Source organism: Haliotis rubra, unplaced genomic scaffold (genome assembly GCF_003918875.1).
Source record: "Haliotis rubra isolate DU_JTF1 unplaced genomic scaffold, ASM391887v1 Scf78, whole genome shotgun sequence".
Classification (NCBI taxonomy): domain Eukaryota; kingdom Metazoa; phylum Mollusca; class Gastropoda; order Lepetellida; family Haliotidae; genus Haliotis; species Haliotis rubra.
The window spans coordinates 2,442,092-2,459,631 of record NW_025767501.1 but is presented as its reverse complement, the minus strand read 5'-3'; the positions used below and the strand labels follow the sequence as shown (position 1 = coordinate 2,459,631).

At 41.6% G+C, this 17,540-nt stretch overlaps 1 protein-coding gene across 1 annotated transcript in view; it reads right to left on the bottom strand.

Moving 5' to 3' along the window:
• The window catches only part of LOC124260885 (equilibrative nucleoside transporter 3-like), a 51,144-nt gene that overhangs the window by 5,722 nt on the left and 27,882 nt on the right, over positions 1–17,540 (bottom strand). The window contains 7 exon segments of the mRNA XM_046695208.1: positions 5,097–5,182; positions 5,958–6,072; positions 9,769–9,860; positions 10,152–10,182; positions 12,779–12,925; positions 15,171–15,206; positions 15,208–15,257. Of these exon segments, the coding sequence (XP_046551164.1) occupies positions 5,097–5,182; positions 5,958–6,072; positions 9,769–9,860; positions 10,152–10,182; positions 12,779–12,925; positions 15,171–15,206; positions 15,208–15,257 (557 nt within the window).

Below are 17,540 nucleotides of genomic sequence, written 5' to 3'. Positions count from 1 at the left end.
ACTCCTTAGAGTTTGTTAGCCAATATATTTTAATAATATGAGTATAGTACTATGCTTAAGGTATAATTAGCTTAAGTTACCTATATAATAGTAAAACTCCGTAGAGTTTGTTAGCTTAATTAACTTAAGCTATGTATAAAATAGCCAAAACTCTGTAGAGTTTGTTAGCTAATGCATTTATCATGTAACCATAGTATTACTCTTAAGATATGAATAACTTAAGGTAAATATATATAATAACAAACTCTGTAGAGTTGTTAACTTATATATTGTATGATGTAATAATCATAGTACTGTGATGATAAAAGGAACTTAAGTAAATTATATATAGCATGAAGCTATTTAGTATTGTTATAAGATAAGTAAAAATCTGTTAGATTGACTTATCTTCTCCGAGAACTGTCAGCTGTTGTGCGAGGACCATGGGATCAGATTGGTGTATACCTGAGACGTCCTCGGTGGTGATATCTCTCAGATAATGGTTTGGAACCACCATATCGATTTCCAGAAATAAACCCTCCATTATTTCAATCACATTTGTGTAGAACAATTGTAGAAGTTAAGCTATAATATCATGAGTATTAAGCTCATGGAGGGTCGGAATAGGTCCATCCATATGCACGTAGTATGACAGTTCTGATCCAAATGGAGATATAATACATGAGACTTCACTCTGCGTAAGTTGATGATAGAGGAAATAATCTGTTGCATTTTTCCTCCTGTTTGGTTTGGTGGAGATAAATTTACAGTGCTCTTGCTGGCCATCTTGATAGAATCATCGTATCATGGGGTCCAAGTATGTCATCCAGGCGTGTTCATAAACCTCACTTGTGAGGTGTTGGAGCACTATATTCATATCCCCAGGTTGGTGAAATTTCCGTTTATTCTCCAAACAGAAGTTTAGTAGGTTTACTAACCATCTAGTTGTGTTAGTCGCTTGATGAAATTCAGCTGTAGTCTGAAACGCTGTGGATTTAGATCCACTTGTATCTTTCGTCTAGGTAATTAAGCTCGCGAAGTCCTTGGCGATGTAGGTGCACAACCAGGTGTGTCTGTCCTCGTTGAACTTTATGTAAAATCGCCTGACTGCCGATCCCTCGTCTTAACTTGACAGGGGAGGTCTCTAACTGAAGAAAGGCAGTCTAATCATGAATGTTCAGGTTAACTGGACTGTAATGAGGCTTGCTCGTTCACTGATATATAGTTGTCACTTGTGACGTAAGTCTTGAACTGTGAATAGAGATCGACCTCTGTGTAGGTCGTTGTCCCTCATGGTCCAATCAGAACAAGGCATTTTGATTCTGTATAATACCCGCTGTGATGTCACCGGTGTAGCGGGAAAAACCCACCTTGAATAAATTCTTGTCGCCGTTGATATTAGCATAAACGTCGGTCTTCACCGTAGCTTCGAAGTTATCCGAAAGTGACCACGCGTGTTTGAGGGTTAATGGTAACATGGAAACCTCCGGTAAAAATATCTCGCTCTGTAATTTTATGCTGGGTAGGTTATTTTCCTGGTTGTCGTGAAAGTAATTTCAGTTTTGAATATAATTCCGACTTCCTTATATATAAGGGTATAAACAACTTGCAAGTTGTGAGCTTGTAGACTGTATACATGAATGTATCGTCATAATTGTAGAATTAACGTTGAACTTGTTGTACATATTTCTTCTCAGAAACTTTGACGATTAAGAGTTAACTCGCTGTAACAAGGCTGCTGTTCAATTTCGATATTGAATTGTCTGCAGATATGCGTAATGGTCACGCATGTAGATAATCGTATCGTCGTCCGGGATTGTATATTAGCAATTTATACGGAATAGTTGATTTCTGTGAAGATCTATGAAATGTCGTTGACTAATAATACAGCGGCGTTCTGTGTTGTAAATAGCCTGAGCAATTATCTTCGCGTAGGCTTATAGGCGGCATCTGGCATACAGTTGATAATCAACTTATGCGGCGCCTTGAACGGACTGCCGAGTAGCTATATATGGCGAAGTGGCTAGTATATGGAAACCTTGGAGGAGACTTCCTCGGTGAACGCCGGAGACTTCGCTAAGTTCTCGGCATCCCTTCTAGATCTTCTGGGTGAAGTAGACTTGGAGCCACTTAGCCTTCGCGACCATCGCGAAGGTGTCGAAATCAAAGCCCGATTAGTATATATATATATATATAAATATATATATGAGCTTTGCTTCGTGAACAGCCTCTGTGTTTAACAGGATGTGGGATCGTGGCGCTTGCCTAAATAGGGCCGCATGGATCATCTTATCATATTCAGAAGTCGTGTTACGAAGTCTGGTGATAAGTGTCTAATTGATCGTTCTAGATCTATTTAGGCCAGCGAACATACGTCCTCGTCATGGATTCAACAGAACCAATATACGATTGTAGTTCTTATACTTGATATCGATGATCAACTTGTCTATGGGTTGATCTTCTCGAGACTTGTGAGGGGAACGTTGATAGTTTCTCGCTGGCTCTTGTATAGTCCCTCGATGTCCTTCTAGATGATGATGATCTGGATTCAGGTGTCCTTCAAGCATGCCTTCGAAGCTTCCTCTGCGTCCGGTCGGGGAACGACGATATGACCTTCGCGAAGGCTTCCGTGATGTCTGATGGTCCGAGTCCACATCTAGGGATGAAACCGCATAAGGTGATGATCTATCCTGCCTTCGCGAAGTCCTTCGCGAAGGCTGTACATCTAGGTTCTTTCCGCCTTCGAAGGCTGTACATCTAGGTCCTTTCGCCTTCGCGAAGGCCTTCGCGAAGCTGTACATCTAGGTCCTTCCGTCAAAGGTGGTCCGTGACTTCGCTTCGCGAAGGTGACATCGTCCTGGCTGCTACGCTGGACGGGGGTGCCTCTGGGGTGCTGTTCACGTTGGAGCCTTCGAAGGCTTCGGACCCTGCTACCGCAGATATTGGTCCTCCATGATGTTCATAATTTGTCGCATCATGTCTTCTGGGATGGTCTGCGGCGAAGGTCGCCGGTGCTTTATCTGCGGTGTTAATGGAGGGGTCCACCGAAAATCGTCCGACATCAGTGTAGAGGCATCAGGCTGCATGGTGATCTCTGCTGATGTTGTTGTAGCTGTCCCCGTCGTTTTTTGTGGCGACGTCGGGGATGATGATCAGCTGATCATCGTAGAGGTCCAGGTCATCGGCTGGAACAATCTCGGTTGAGAAAGTCCTAGTAGACTTCGCTGATTTTCCCTCAGAGGTCGACGCTGCCCTGGGTGTCGCGGCGTCTCATGCGTTGAGTGTTGGTAATGATGGGACCCTCAGGACGATCATCGCATATCTGCGTTGGTACATCAGGCTGCATGCTGATCTGTGCCGACATCGGTCAATCTTGATGTACATCCGGTATGATGACCGGCTGATCATCATACAGGCCCAAAACTGCGATGGGAACGGTCTCGGTTGTTGAGATGTAGTAGAAAAACCCTCTAGTCTTCTGCTGCGCGACGATGAGATGTCTGGGGAAGCAGGATGCTTCTTGGAGATGGCGGACTACGCCCCACACCTCTCCACCACTCTAGCGAACACCACACGGGAGGGGAGTCGGCCAACAGCAGTAGACTGGCGAGGGTTCCGTGTATCAGTCATACTAGACTCTGCATACGCTGACCTATCTGCTGTGCGTGCCAAACGCAAAGTAAATATTAATAAAAGGTAGAATTGGATAAATTAGTACCGCAACTGCAATGTGAATATAATAAACATGGCGCGTACATCATATTAAAGGCGGATCAGCAGCAGCATAAAAACGTAATCTGCAATAGTACAGAATTTTCATCAACGTAATCCACTGAAACAAACACGGCGTCCCGTGACTAAACTGTAGAAAAACGACTAAATATCAATATATAATCGTTGAAGGATACTAGCTAAACCTCTATAGATGTCTATACGAGGTAACTAACTAAATATAATTCAAAGGATATAGTGTGTCGGGAGACACAGGCGCTCTCACGTCCAGCTCACTGGGCGAAGAAGGAGAGAGTGAGGCACATGGGTAGAGGTGGCGCCCTCGTTCCCGCGCTTGTGGAAAGGAGGTAACTCGTGGTGAATACTAATTAGTGATTTTAAATTGAAGGGAGCTTCAATTAGGGAGATACAAGTGTTCCACTATGTTCGCAAGAAGAAGAAGACAAGCAAAAAGAGCATGAGTCAGGATAAGGAAAAATATGTATATGTCAAGAAATGAAAACAGAAAACATTTGACAACAAATGAGTGTTCTCATTTTTATGGAAAAATCCACACAAAAACAGACAATGCCTTCTCACTGAGGTGACATCTCTGGAAACTGACAAGTGAAGCCTCTCCACACCTCCTCCTGAGTGGATAGGCTGTATCCATACTTGAAAGGCTGAACCTTGCCTCATGTGAGAAGACATCTTGTTACCACTGAGGACGTTGCCAATGCAGGTGCATTTGGGCCTACCCTAGATGATGTTGGTGGTGACAGTATGAGCCTGAGACATCTGACAAACTGTATCGGCTGACACATGATGATGTGCACCTTTAATGTATTGGTCATAGGTGTCGGTCAAGATGTGTCCCCCAGATGTAATGATCCTGTACAGGAGCAGTGATCCTTGGCCATCTAGAATCTAGACCTGGTCCTGCACGCTGCTTGTCTGTCGATTCCTTGTGACTGACAACTGTCATCTAAAATGTCTTGCCATTGCTGCTGATGTTTATCCAGCTGGTAGCATCCCAATGGCAATGCCTCTCTGTAGTTGAGCTTAATCAAACCATGTTTCCTATCCTTTTATGAATTACCAGGTGTTTTTCAATATGGTGACTTATGAGAGAAAGCTAAGGGGCAAATTGTGTTCATGTTTGTACACATTTCTTTTCAGAAAATATTCTGTTATGCATTTCACAATGAAAGATTTGATTTGCATTTCTTTGTGGTAAAGTATACTAAGATGTCTATGTTCCAGCACATATACTTGATATACATGATGTAAAACTTCCCCAAATAATCCAATGGATGACATAAATAATGCAATGATGAATCTAGATTGTGTAATCACTATCTGGTTTTAATGAGCATTTCTGTAGATTCAGTATTGTCACAACCAACCTTTTGTATCCATCCTGAGATTGGCCGACCAATCCAGTCACCAAGGTTGAAAAAGAGATAGCAAATCACCGGAATGAAGTATTTATCTGAAAACAACAAGTGAAGTGTCTTGTTTAGTCTTATTGTTATAGAAGATGTAATCTTTGGATGATCTTCACTTAATTCAAGACACATAGCTGAAGCAGTCTATATCTGGGTAGGCTGTATTTGAACGTTGTAACCATGGTCATTCAACATCAAATATTGCTTCTTCCCTTGTTGTTGGCTGAATCAAGAAGGTCAAGGATGATATTTTACAGGTAATACATCCTTGTAAATGTCAGTTGTTGTCAAGTGAGTGAGTTTAGTTTTACGCCGCACTCAGCAATATTCCAGCTATATGGTGGCGGACTGTAAATAATTGAGTCTGGACCAGACAATCCAGGGATCAACAGCATGAAACAGCAATTGGGATACAATGATGTGTCAAACCAGTCAGCGAGTTCCGTTAGTCGCCTCTTACAACAAGCATGGGTTACTGAAGATCAATTCTAACCCGGACCTTCACGGGAAGTTGTTGTCAAGCTTAGTGCATCATATCACAACTATCACATTATATAATGTATCACCAAAAACGCCATGGCATAATAGACTTGATGTGCCCTGATTATCATCCTTATAAACTTAGCAATGACCCAGTCCACCAGTCCATTTACACCTTGGTGATTGGAGATGTTAAAAGGTGTTTTCACATTTACTCCTTGACGATCAGAGTTGCTGAAGGTGTTTTTTTGTCTTGGTATAGGGCAGAGCCATAGCCCAACATTTTATAACTTAACCTGTCCCTTAAGCAATAAAGCATGCAAGGAATGTATGCCCTACCTGACCAGGGATCCCCTTGTTGATAGTTTGCTGACCGTATCGTTGAACAAACAGCTGGAAACACTGACAGTGTTACTGTAAACACCACACATACGCCAATGCCTTGACGCCAAATCTGAAAGAAATATATACACCAGTACAGCATTACATCATGTAAGAGAGGCTACGATAAAGCACCTCCCTGTTGGGAGTCAAGAGTCATTTAATGCCTCAGTCAGCCATTTTCCTGCAATATCATGTGTCGGCCTGTACATAATAGAGTCTAGAAAAGGCAAGTGAAATCATGGGAACAAACCTTGTGGTACAACATCCGCCAATCTCCTGCCTCGACAGATGAGATCACTGAGCGCATGCAGTGTCTCCATCTTGAAGGACAGTACCTCTATCAACTTGTTCAGCCCTCAGATGGAGAATGGGTCAGGCCCCGATTTCTCGAAACAAACTTAAGTCTGAGTTTTTACTCAAATTTGAGAAAAGGCAGGGAAATGCATTTCCCAGAATGAACTGAAATCGATATTAAACTCAAACATAGTAGACAATTTGAGTTTGGTAGACAGATTACTTAAGTTGTTTGGGCTTTTTTATTTTAAAAAATGCAGTTGAGTTTGTTTCGAGAAATCGGGGCCTGAACATTCCATTCTGTATGGTAACGAGGAAATCAGTGGAGTCGAACCTCACATTTTCCTGACCTTTTGGAATCATCTTGATGGCTGCCTTGCCCAGTCGAGGCTGGATCTCGGCACGGAGTATTTGCGCCTTCTCTCGGGACTGGTGTTTGCTGCACTGTATTTGCGGCAGAATACAGTGAACCCCTGCAGTTGGCAACATGTCATTTGCCGATGCCAGGGCACCTGAGGGATTAAAGAGAAGCTCAACAGACTTCCGTTTTCCTCGAAACAGGGTGCCGTAGGCCCATAACCGCACTCATCATTTGGCTGGCACAGCTACAAATACTGTCCCTAGCCAGATAAGAGTGGACCTCCGTCACCTGCCGCGCCAGAGTAACCAATGAAGAATCACTGGCGCTTTTACCCCTTTCCACCAGCTCCCTCTGCAGAGCAGAGAGATGCGCCGAGTGGAGCATACAGTATTGAGCTGTTAAGTGGGAAGGACGGCATACTGATGGAAGAATGCAAGGCCGTGTCCCGGACACATGGCTGGAAACAAAGACTTTCCCCCGGGAGGCAGAACTCCAACGGTACGGGCCCTCCTCATGGACAACACTTGAGGCAACACAGCCGCGATTCTATCTCACACTTGCCTCAGGGACAAACTGAATCAATGTAAGGTTCAAAGTAGCGAAAAGACTGTTCGACTGTTCGAGCACAAATCCCGGGTTCCGATGCACGTGGGAGTAGCCTGATAAATCAGGGTTCCCCATGCACTCAAATAGACCTCGGAGCGTCGAGGTGACCGGTAGCTCAGTCACACTTAACAGCCTCTTGGCAAAGGCGTCGATAGACATCAGGTTGAGACCTGAACTACAGGCGCCGGGAATCTGCCCCTCTCTGAGCCCGGACACCTAGTCTGAGATCAGAGTGCGCCCCGACGATCTCTGCTGCTGCTATAAGAAATCAATCATTAGTGGTGCAGCAACAATGTTTGTGGGGGAGGTGTAGGTGGAGGAAGAAAAAAGAATTTCCTTAGAAACCTATAACCATTTTACCTCTATAGAGGTTGTGGCTTACTCATTTTGGACAGGGGTCCTGACATCAAATATCATCCCCTGCCTGAAGCAGATTAGTGAAAAACATAAAATCTGCATGCCTGAATGAACACGCTTGAAAACACTACCTTGGTCACCATGAGCTTCGTTCTGTGTATATGTATGTAATATATATATGTGTAACATAACACAACATAACATAGCAGGCAAAAATTAAAGCAAAGTGCTAATTAAAAAAATGTAATGCGAAGCAAAACATAAAAGCAATGCTGCCACATTGACTTAACATGTAAATATGTAGAAGAACGTCGTATGTCACTCACCAAATCCACCACCTTGTCAAACACGTAGCTTGAAGTGGAGAATTTGGCAAAAATAAATAACACAAATTGCAACACAATGTGAAAAATGATGAACAATATTCCCCTAGTAGTATCGCAAAGCGATCGTACAGAAGAAATCACTCGTCGTGTGACATCGTCAACAACAAAAAGCACCAGCTAGACGCAATGACGTCTCACAAATAATTTTTATATACATTTAATGTCATGTAATTCGATGTAATTATAGTACACGCTACAACAATCCCTAATCTAAGGCATAAAAGCCTTTCAAGCAAAAATGCACATAGAAAAAGGGAAAGTAGACCGTCCTGCCTGCTATCATGCAAACACATAGTTTGAAGTGGCGAGGCAACGGATGTAACGTGACATCGTCAACAACAAAAACGTGATGACATGTCACAAATAATCATATATACAGTAGAACACGGATATAACGAACTCCAAGGGACCACGAAATTTAGTTCGCTATATCCGGTGTTCGTTATTCACATTTGATAATAATGGAACTGAGAGTGGATTTTGGAATGCCAAAGTCGTAAGCGATGTTTGTCTTAGATTTCACACCTGAATCTACAGCCTGAATTATCTGAAGCTTGGTGTCAAAAGTGATGGCTTTACGTTTGCCTGCCATAGTGACGAGAGTGCACTGAAGACCTGTATACCAGTCAAGCTTTTAAACACGACGTTTGTTTTGATAAACACGTTAATGACCATCGAACAATGTTGATTCGCCGCCAACAAGGTTGATGTATACCGCTAAGTGGCTGAGCTGACACTGAGCTGACACTGAGTGAGTTCGCTAATCACGTCGTTAGTTGGGCTTGGGGGTAGTAAATCAGTTCGCTATAGCCGTTAATTCGCTACTCACGAGTTCGTTATTCGCGTATAATTTTAATGATATTATAAAGGACTGTTGACGGGACTTTTAAATTTGTTCGCTATATCCGTTTGTACGCTATATCCGTGTTCGTTTTATCCGTGTTCTACTGTATACATGTAATGCAATGTAATTATAATACACGCTACAACAATCCCTAATCTAAGGCGTAGTTGCCTTTCAAGCAAAAACGCACATAGAGTGAGTGAGTGAGTTAGTTTAGTATGACGCCGCACTCAGCAATATTCCAGCTATATGGCGGTGGTCTGTAAATAATCGAGTCTGGATCAGACAATCCATTGATCAGCTACATGAGCACTGATCTGTGCTACTGGGAACCGTTGACATGTGTCAACCAAGTCAGCGAGCCTGACCACCCGATCCCGTTAGTCGCCTCTTACGACAAGCATGGGTTACTGAAGATCGAAAACGCACATAGAAAAAGGGAAAGCAGACCACCCCACTCGCCATCTTGCATATAAATGGTTTGAAGTGACGAAAAAGTTACAACATTTATCAATGAAAATTGTTCGAAATGCGTTCCATGTATCACCCATGCGAATAGAAAAGAACTATACATACAGTATTAATTTCTTTCTCACCCATCTTTATCTTTGTTTGCTAGGAATTCAACTTGAAAAAAGTTGACAGGACAGCACCCATATCTTCACCATGTGAATGACAGCATGGAAAGTGAGTTACAAGGTTCAGGGTTAGAGTTACCTGCTCTTGGCTGTAGGGGCCCAGCGGGGCCCTGCGTTGGTGGTCGAACAAGACAAAAACGTGTTTTTGGTTTTGTAAATATTTTATTCAAATATAGTTACAACTGTCGTAGGAATTTAACATGAACGTTTAAATGTTTATAAGTACCCCAAGGAGGACCTCTTCTGAAAAAGAACCTATCAAATATGTCAAACAGCATACCTTTTTAATAATGGTGGTATAAAATTCTATATGTCCCAGATGTTCCGTAGACATAGTTCCCTCATTGTGATGGGCATTCAGGTGATTGTCATCTGGAAAACCAAGAACTAATTTAGCTGTCAGCATGGTTACAAACTTCTTTCTATATGAGAGGCTATGACGAAGTCTACGTTTTCAGTGAAGAGATAAATTCAATTACTTTACATAACAAAGTTAACCTATTAAACTTTCCCAAATGTCCTGTAGAGCTTTACCTTTAATAAACATATTCATAGAGGAGCATAGGTGACTCAAGCATGGAAATAAAGTTTCCTTTAACTCTCTTTTTACATGTCAGTTCAAGATATATATTCTTAGTCAGAAGTAGTAAATCATATAGTCACCTGTTTCTGTTATGTAATATTTTGAAAAATCCTGAAAGCAAAGGAGGACAATAATATTAGCATTCACAAGTATCAAATCATTCATGAAAAAAAAAAATGAACAATTCTCAAACAAGGTGCTTGCCAGTATGGCATGTGTAATCCATTTTCAAGTTGCTTAATTTCATTTAGGAACCTTCTGCAGAAAATGCACAGTGACTTTACAGCATAATCACTGGAACTAAGGAATGCAACTCTGCATAGTGACTTTACAGCACCTTAACCAAAGGAACTAAGGAATGCATCTATGCACAGTGACTTTACAGCACCTTAACCAAAGGAACTAAGGAATGCATCTATGCACAGTGACTTTACAGCACCTTAACCAAAGGAACTAAGGAATGCAACTCTGCATGGTGACTTTACAGCACCTGACCAAAGGAACTAAGGAATGCAACTCTGCATAGTGACTTTACAGCACCTTAACCAAAGGAATTAAGGAATGCAACTCTGCATGGTGACTTTACAGCACCTTAACCAAAGGAACTAAGGAATGCAACTCTGCACAGTGACTTTACAGCACCTTACCAAAGGAACTAAGGAATGCAACTCTGCACAGTGACTTTACAGGACCTTACCAAAGGAACTAAGGAATGCAACTCTGCATGGTGACTTTACAGCACCTTATCAAAGGAACTAAGGAATGCAACTCTGCACAGTGACTTTACAGCACCTTAACCAAAGGAACTAAGGAATGCAACTCTGCACAGTGACTTTACAGCACCTTAACCAAAGGAACTAAGGAATGCAACTCTGCATGGTGACTTTACAGCACCTTAACCAAAGGAACTAAGGAATGCAACTCTGCATGGTGACTTTACAGCACCTTAACCAAAGGAACTAAGGAATGCAACTCTGCATGGTGACTTTACAGCACCTTAACCAAAGGAACTAAGGAATGCAACTCTGCATAGTGACTTTACAGCACCTTAACCAAAGGAACTAAGGAATGCAACTCTGCATGGTGACTTTACAGCACCTTACCAAAGGAACTAAGGAATGCAACTCTGCATGGTGACTTTACAGCACCTTAACCAAAGGAACTAAGGAATGCATCTATGCATAGTGACTTTACAGCACCTTAACCAAAGGAACTAAGGAATGCATCTATGCACAGTGACTTTACAGCACCTTAACCAAAGGAACTAAGGAATGCAACTCTGCATAGTGACTTTACAGCACCTTAACCAAAGGAACTAAGGAATGCAACTCTGCATGGTGACTTTACAGCACCTTACCAAAGGAACTAAGGAATGCAACTCTGCATAGTGACTTTACAGCACCTTAACCAAAGGAACTAAGGAATGCAACTCTGCATGGTGACTTTACAGCACCTTAACCAAAGGAACTAAGGAATGCAACTCTGCATGGTGACTTTACAGCACCTTAACCAAAGGAACTAAGGAATGCAACTCTGCATGGTGACTTTACAGCACCTTAACCAAAGGAACTAAGGAATGCAACTCTGCATGGTGACTTTACAGCACCTTAACCAAAGGAACTAAGGAATGCAACTCTGCATAGTGACTTTACAGCACCTTAACCAAAGGAACTAAGGAATGCAACTCTGCATGGTGACTTTACAGCACCTTAACCAAAGGAACTAAGGAATGCAACTCTGCATGGTGACTTTACAGCACCTTACCAAAGGAACTAAGGAATGCAACTCTGCATGGTGACTTTACAGCACCTTAACCAAAGGAACTAAGGAATGCATCTATGCACAGTGACTTTACAGCACCTTAACCAAAGGAACTAAGGAATGCAACTCTGCACAGTGACTTTACAGCACCTTAACCAAAGGAACTAAGGAATGCAACTCTGCATGGTGACTTTACAGCACCTTAACCAAAGGAACTAAGGAATGCAACTCTGCATAGTGACTTTACAGCACCTTAACCAAAGGAACTAAGGAATGCAACTCTGCATGGTGACTTTACAGCACCTTACCAAAGGAACTAAGGAATGCAACTCTGCACAGTGACTTTACAGCACCTTAACCAAAGGAACTAAGGAATGCAACTCTGCACAGTGACTTTACAGCACCTTTATCACTGGGAACTAAGGAATGCAACTCTGCATAGTGACTTTACAGCACCTTAACCAAAGGAACTAAGGAATGCAACTCTGCATAGTGACTTTACAGCACCTTAACCAAAGGAACTAAGGAATGCAACTCTGCATAGTGACTTTACAGCACCTTAACCAAAGGAACTAAGGAATGCAACTCTGCATAGTGACTTTACAGCACCTTAACCAAAGGAACTAAGGAATGCAACTCTGCATAGTGACTTTACAGCACCTTAACCAAAGGAACTAAGGAATGCAACTCTGCATAGTGACTTTACAGCACCTTAACCAAAGGAACTAAGGAATGCAACTCTGCATAGTGACTTTACAGCACCTTAACCAAAGGAACTAAGGAATGCAACGCTGCATAGTGACTTTACAGCACCTTTATCACTGGGACTAAGGAATCCAACTCTGCATGGTGAGTTTCACCACAATCACTACTAGTCACATAAATGCATATAACAATTTCCCTGCTAATGATGTACATTATACCAATGCATACAATGTTGACTTACTAAGTAATACAGGAGAGCATACGCCACCATGGCAATGGCACAGACTGCGGTGGCTGTCATGAAGTAGCCAAATGCACTCTGTGACACAGTTCCCGACCCTAGGAGTGAGAAGATGCTGGCCAGTGCAGCAAACGTACCTCCAACAGCCTGAAAGTAGATATGAAGTCAGATGGGGTTTAATGCCTGAAGTAGCAGTCCATTTGGCTAAATGTTGCAGGAAGGCCTAAGCTGACACCATTTAATCCCTGAATGTGGGCATGTTGCTGACTAGAATCAGGAAGAATATGGGACTTCAACTGTGACCAGCTGATTCTGTCATAATGGGCACAACTCCTAAGCCAGGGCAGACCACCCCCATCTCCAGTACATTTGGAGGAACAAGTGACATTTATGACTGCCCAGTCAGTAAGAACACATATTTATTGCATCAAAAACATCACAAAATAAACAGGAAAACTTTCACTCATGGCCACTTATGTCTGCTGTGTAAATATTTCCACTGCTTTTACTACTTCAACAATATATCAAACAGATTGTTGTTCCGACAGTTCATGATACCCACCATTTCTACTTGTTACCTATCTTACAGGTATGACAAGGGAACCAAACAAGCAAACATTCACAGTAGAAACATGATGCTGAGGAAAATGATAGTCCAAAGATTACAGCCACAAGATTCTCTAGCGTATGTGAAATTTTCTTGAACACTTACTCTTACTTACAAGACTACATCCTTGCCTATCCTATGTTAGTCTTACTCATCTCATGCTGTGCAACTTTCCCTTCTTCTTTTGATGATGGTATGGAAAACAACCTGAAACAAAGTTTCCTGCCTGTTGTAACACCTCACCTGAACACACCACTTGCCCTGGCCAACTATGTGACACCCAACTGAAATCATTCTCTTGTCTTGGAGTCAGACTGACTGACTGACTCACAGTTTGGTTTTACGCCACTTTTAGCAATATTCCAGCAACATCACGGCTGGGGACACCACTTGGAGTCAGAACCAATCTTGAAATTTGTGTTGTGTGGTTGGGCATGTGGATGTCCATCATGTGAGATAAGATAAGTATCATAAATACACAATGCATTTTCAATTCTTTCAACTAATCCTATCTCACTTAGGGCACTTGGATGGTGTCTCCTCCCAGGGACTAAAGGATTCTGATGTTGATGTTAAGAACCTAAGAACCTTTCGGTCCCCAGTCCCAGACAGCAGGTTCTTCAATTTACGGAGGTAATGAGACAACTGTGCTTATCCTGCAACTCACAGCCTAGATGTATCCTTGTAGTCAAGGAACAAGTGAAATGAACGGGCACGTTCTGAGTGCATACAACATGCTGGACGTTATTACCCCAGATAACCCAAGGTGTCTGTGAGGCACTGAGGTTAATAGTCACATGACTTATCCCACCAGGTACCTATTTTCAGCTGGGTGAACAGAGGCAATTTTGAACATACTCGCTAGCCTAAGGTCAGACCAAATGTGTCATGTGTGCTTCGTTGTAGGGGAGGACAGAAGTCCTACAAATGCTGATGCTCTGGCAGATCAAACAAAATATCTCTGGATGGAGTCTCCATTCAGTTGGTTTGGGCAAGAGGGAGCGTTGGCTATGATGGTGTTCTGAATTTCAGCAGTGTGTCTGACATCGAGCAATGGGATATTGCTAGAATTGCCGCTTTGAATTCCAAGTTGTTGAAGTGGAGTGGTTGATCATCAACTTGCCACATCCCTGCCACTCTTTGATCCGGAAGATGATGCACTAATGAAGAGACTCAGTTGCAGATGTCCAACTCTATCAGCCACCACCAAAGGTACTGAATGAGAGATGGTGAATAAAACTTGGATCGTGGATCACTGATCTGAAGAAACGGATGAAGGGGGAATGGAAGCGGTTGTTACTGCAGCTGTCGCTGCAGAGTAAGGGCCTTGGCTGAAAAGCCCAGAACCCAGAAAAACACAGTCACCAGGACAAGATGCACACGTTACATATGCTAAAAGTAACTGCCTACAACACTAGATGTAGCAGGGGTGTGTTTGCATGAGGTGTTACAAGGGGCTGGAAACTTTGTTTCAGGTTGTTTCAACTCCACACTTGAAAGATAAAAGGGAAAGTGCATGATGTGAGGATCAGTTAAAAACAAAGAAAATCTAGATGAATCAATTATCATGGGATACTACACAAGTGAGCTCAGAAAGAAAAACACATCTTCGTAAAATTGGCTAAACAGACCACTGTGAGATATGTTTGTAGAGGTCCTATAGAGCTTAAGGAATGCTGCATTGTCATGATATTTATTGTTTCAGAGAAAATATACACATGGACAATATGCCATGATAGCTAGATCACTGGAAACTTGGATTCAGATGAGCAGTGCCATATTCACCTGTCCAGTCATGACTGACTGAGTGTACATCGGGGGGAAATCGGCACACGAGCCCAAACACTGACCCTGTCATCACAGCTGTTGCACCTGCAAGACACACAGAAGCTTTGATTATATTTCTACACTACACTCACAAACTAAAAGTTTTTATTAAAGCTTAAAGGTCACATGCAACCAAAAAATCAAACATAATTAAAACACAATTATCACTTATTCATGACATATAATATACATGGCTGATTATGAAAAAAATATATAAACAAATTATAAGCGTACAATCGCAAATCAAAAGTGCAATATTTTGTACTTGGGTTTACTTCCAAGAAACGAAGCAGCTGGGATACCGAACCCAGTCAGAGCGGGTGGGTCTGCACTCAAGTGTAACGGCTGGTTCATTTGCAGATGCCCTCATGGCTCATTGTGTGTGTATATATAGAGATGTTTGGGTTTTGTAAATACATGCTCATTTTTTTGTGTATAACATTTTGCAATCAACAGACATCATAACATGTCATGTGTACAAGTATCACACCTGCCTGTCTGTGTAATTACATAATGTGACAGAGACCGAACTCAGGCCATAAATCAATGCGTTTTGTTTATGGTGTATAGACTGATAGGTGTGTGGTAAGTTCCAACTGCATGTGGTCAGTGATTAAAGTTGTGTATTGCAGTTTGTTTGCAACCCAAGGACATAATAACATGTCATGTGTACAGATATCACACCTGCCTGTCTGTGTAATTACATAATGTGACAGACAGAACTCTTGCGCACTAGCCATAAATCAATGTATTTTGTTTATGGTGTATAGCCCGATAGGTGCTAAGTTCAAATTGCATGTGGTCAGTGATCAAAGTTGTGTATTGAATATTGTCATTATCAGACAGGCAGGCAGACACATAGGTGCCAATAAAACAGAAATTGAGTTTTGTCTGTGACAACGACATATCTATATCACAGTTAGAAATTCTGTCAACGCTAAATAATGACATTGCTTTTAAGTATCGAACTGAGAAAGTGACTCGGTAAGAAGAACGTGTGGTGAAATAGACAAATGAAATTATATAAACAGTTAAATCGGTAATCTACTGTCATAACATACATAAAAACATGAACAAATATCAACAAAACATCAGAAAAATAGCACACACCAAAGCCTTTACCGAGTATTCACTGGACAACCCGCTTCCAAGCTGCGCGAACCTATTTCACTGCACATGTGCTATGAGGGGGAAAAATGTAATTTTTAGAGTAAAATTGATATTTTATACTTATCCTGACTCATGCTTATTGCTTGTCTTCTTCTTCTTTGCGAACATAGTGGAACACGTGTATTTCCCTATTGAAGTTCCCTTCAATAAAAAATCACTAATTAGAACTCACCACGAGTTACCTCCCTTCCACAAGCGCGGGAACGAGGGCGCCACCTCCACCCATGTGCCTCACTCTCTCCTCATATACTGAGCCCAACATTTGAATTTTCAGGGAAATCCAAAGTGTTATGTGGGGAGGATGGGAGGGCTTACCTCATGAGTCAGGATAAGTATAAAATATCAATTTTACTCTAAAAATTACATATTTTTCCTTATCCTGACTCATGCTGATTGCTTGTAGAATCTGACGGAAAAGGAGGTGGGAATATATAATACTTTGGATTTTAATAATTAGTGATTTGAACTGTGATGATTGTAATAACCCTATGGGAACTTCATAAAGGCACTGAACTGATGAATTCCTGCTGCTAACTTATCAGCTGCCATATAAAGGTTATTACAATTTACTTATTATGATAAAAGTATATATAACATTAATACAATGCTTAAGACTAAAGACTAAGACTTAAGCTTGTTAATATGATAGCATAAACTCCTTAGAGTTTGTTAGCTAAAATACTTTTATCATATAAACATAGTACTGAGCTTAAGATATGATTAAACTTAAGCTAAATATATAATAGCAAAACTCTGTAGAGTTTGTTAGCTAATACATTTTATAATGTAACCATAATGCTTAAGATATGATGAAACTTAAGCTAAATATATAATAGCAAAAAACTCTTTAGAGTTTGTTAGCTAATATACTTACATGATATAAACATAGTACTGAGCTTAAGATATGGTTAAACTTAAGCTATGTATATAATAGCAAAACTCCGTAGAGTTTGTTAGCTAATACATTTTATAATGTACCATATATGACCGTCTATAACCCGACCCCATGGATAAGCCGACCCCCAAACTTGACCCTCAAAATCAGTGTCAAAATCATATCTCTCATGGATAGGCCGCCCCCCTGCGATGGGTCGCGGCCAACAGAGACCAGAGTACCCGGTAAGTATGTTCCATCAACGACGAGACACCATTACGAGA